The following is a 2,500-nucleotide window of genomic DNA, read 5'->3' on the forward strand; positions in this document are numbered from 1 at the left end:
ACTATGATGAACATTGTGATAATAGTAAAATAATAATGGTAATATTGATGCATATAATGATGATGATAAGGATTATAATCTTACTGATAATATTAGTAATGATGATAATAATGATCATGAGGATAATAGTGATAATAACACTAAAATAAATAATAATAATGATAATAATAATAATTATAATAATGATAACAAAAATAATGAAAATGATAATAAAATAATAAAAATTATAAAAACAGTGATGATTACGATAATGATAATACTAGTAGTTGCTATCATTATTGTTATCATTATTACCATTATCATCATTTTATCACTATTATTATCATAAGACAATGATAATGCCGATAGTATTACCATCATTATTTATCACAATAGTAGTATAACTATTAATGATAACATTAATAACAACAACAAGGATAATAATGCTTAAAACAACAAAGAAACAACAATTAAATACAAGCAATACTGACAATGATAGTGATAGCTATAGCAACATTCATATTTTTTTCTTATCATTTACAGTAAAATGTTTAGTGACCAAACATCCAAACAAATAAAGACTGCTCACCGACTACTGTTTACCCACAGAGCAATAAAGTTGAAATTGATATTGACACTGAAATTGCCAATAAATACTCGATCATTTGATTACATACAAATTCGATCCGCCATGAATACACACCAGAACTAGACATAATCAGCCTTTATATGCCTTTGTAAATATAGTTTGTTATTCCGACCGAAATGACACGGCGCGAAAAGTAGGAACTGCCAAGAAAACTATTCCCGTAATGGTGCATGTGGAAGAAGATTTCTTGGTTATTTTTTTTCTCTTAAACGTATTTATTGCATGTTCTCTTCTGCAAAGGGAAAGCGTGCGTGTCTGGTCCTTTTGATTCTCTGTTTATCAACTGAAATGCGTGTAATGAATATGTAAGAAAGGATGTACAAGTCCGCTACGTAGGAAAGTATATTCTTTTGGGTTTAGTTATTGCTTAACTGAATATGCTTACGTCCATAAAATAACGCTAATTGCCTTCAATACGACTAAGAGACACTTCAATTCCATCTTTACGTCCACTAAATGCTTATGTTAAGTTTAATTACCATCTCCATCCTCCAGTCGACTCGACCCTTCAATTCATAAACTTTTTAATCAATTGCACTCATAAATTAGCTACAACTCCTTTGCAACAGCCCATCCGCTCAGCATATGACTGAGTTACAACCCTTTCCACTTGACAGATAAATCAGCTCGAACACCATATCTTTCTCCTCCACTCGACAAAAACATGAGCATAGTTTCATAAACCATCATACGTCTTTCCGTATAACATATCATCTTGCGAGTCGACAGTAACTTCCCCTTATTTATGCAGAAACCACCTAGAATATCAACCTAATTCCACACACCCTCATAAACGTAGACGACTTCATAAACCTTTACGAGCGTGGAATTCCCAACAGCCTGCAGAAGCTCCGGGAGACGGGCCTCATGAACAAGCTCATCCAGAGATGGCTGTCGGCGGAGAGATCCTGCAACGTGGACAACATCATCTCCGCAGGAATGGCGGACGTAGCAACACTCTTTATCATCCTGCTGATGGGGACGGGCCTCAGCGTGGTCTTCTTCGCCGGGGAAGTCGGGGTAAGGGAGGAATGGCAAAAGAATACAGGTTGGAAAGGGTCTTCAAAAGAAAAAAAAAATGTTCTCACCTGGTATATTATATGACCTCTTCCTTTCTCTCTATCTCTCTCTCTCTCTCTCTCACACACACACATACACACACACACACACACACACCTTATCTGCAGGTATTAAATCTTGAAATATTGAAAGTCTAGAAAATAATAATAAAAAGCCTGTAAATGAAAAAGGACCAAGAGACTGTTCTCGCATGCTACGTATTTTTCACTGCGTATATTTTGTCTCATGCCAATTGAAGACTCCGTTGCTATGATATAGTACTCCACACATTCACCTCTCATATAAATATCAACTGAATAATAAAACGCCTTTCCTTTGCAGTGGTCGCTCGCGTTCAGGAACCTTTCGCAGAGACAAAGCCAGAGCCAACCCGCCCGCGAGCACCAGAAGGTGTTTTCTCACAACCTCCCAATGGCCGGTCAAGTAACATAATCGCTAAATGAATACGCTATACGTCGAGTTTATCGAAGAGAAATCCACTCTATTAATGTATTCCCTCAACCAGGATGATAGGACTTGTCTTTAGGTTTCGTTTTGAGGTAGTCGGGGTGTTATTATGCTTTGAAGGAGGGTGGGAAAGGAAGACTGTGTTGACTGTTATATTCATGCGGATAACTTAGTGTTGTTTCTCTTCATTTATTCAAATGAATAATGTCACAAAATCCATGGAATGGTGGACTTGTAAAACTTCTCTCTCTCTCTCTCTCTCTCTCTCTCTCTCTCTCTCTCTCTCTCTCTCTCTCTCTCTCTCTCTCTCTCTCTCTCTCTCTCTCTTTCTCTCTCTCTTTCTCT

The 2,500-nt window shown here is 36.8% G+C and overlaps 1 protein-coding gene across 1 annotated transcript in view; it reads left to right on the forward strand.

Moving 5' to 3' along the window:
• Positions 1–2,500, forward strand: part of LOC122248259 (glutamate receptor ionotropic, kainate 5) — a 26,136-nt gene that overhangs the window by 22,874 nt on the left and 762 nt on the right. The window contains exons 11-12 of the mRNA XM_043008155.2: positions 1,468–1,648; positions 2,030–2,500. The exon at positions 2,030–2,500 is cut by the window's right edge and continues 762 nt beyond it. Coding sequence (XP_042864089.2) covers positions 1,468–1,648; positions 2,030–2,140 — 292 coding nt within the window. The 3' untranslated portion in view covers positions 2,141–2,500. The remainder of the gene's footprint in view (positions 1–1,467; positions 1,649–2,029) is intronic.

This window comes from Penaeus japonicus, unplaced genomic scaffold (assembly GCF_977035675.1).
Source record: "Penaeus japonicus unplaced genomic scaffold, GWHDUDI00000001_assembly GWHDUDI00000004, whole genome shotgun sequence".
In the NCBI taxonomy this organism is placed as follows: Eukaryota; Metazoa; Arthropoda; class Malacostraca; order Decapoda; family Penaeidae; genus Penaeus; species Penaeus japonicus.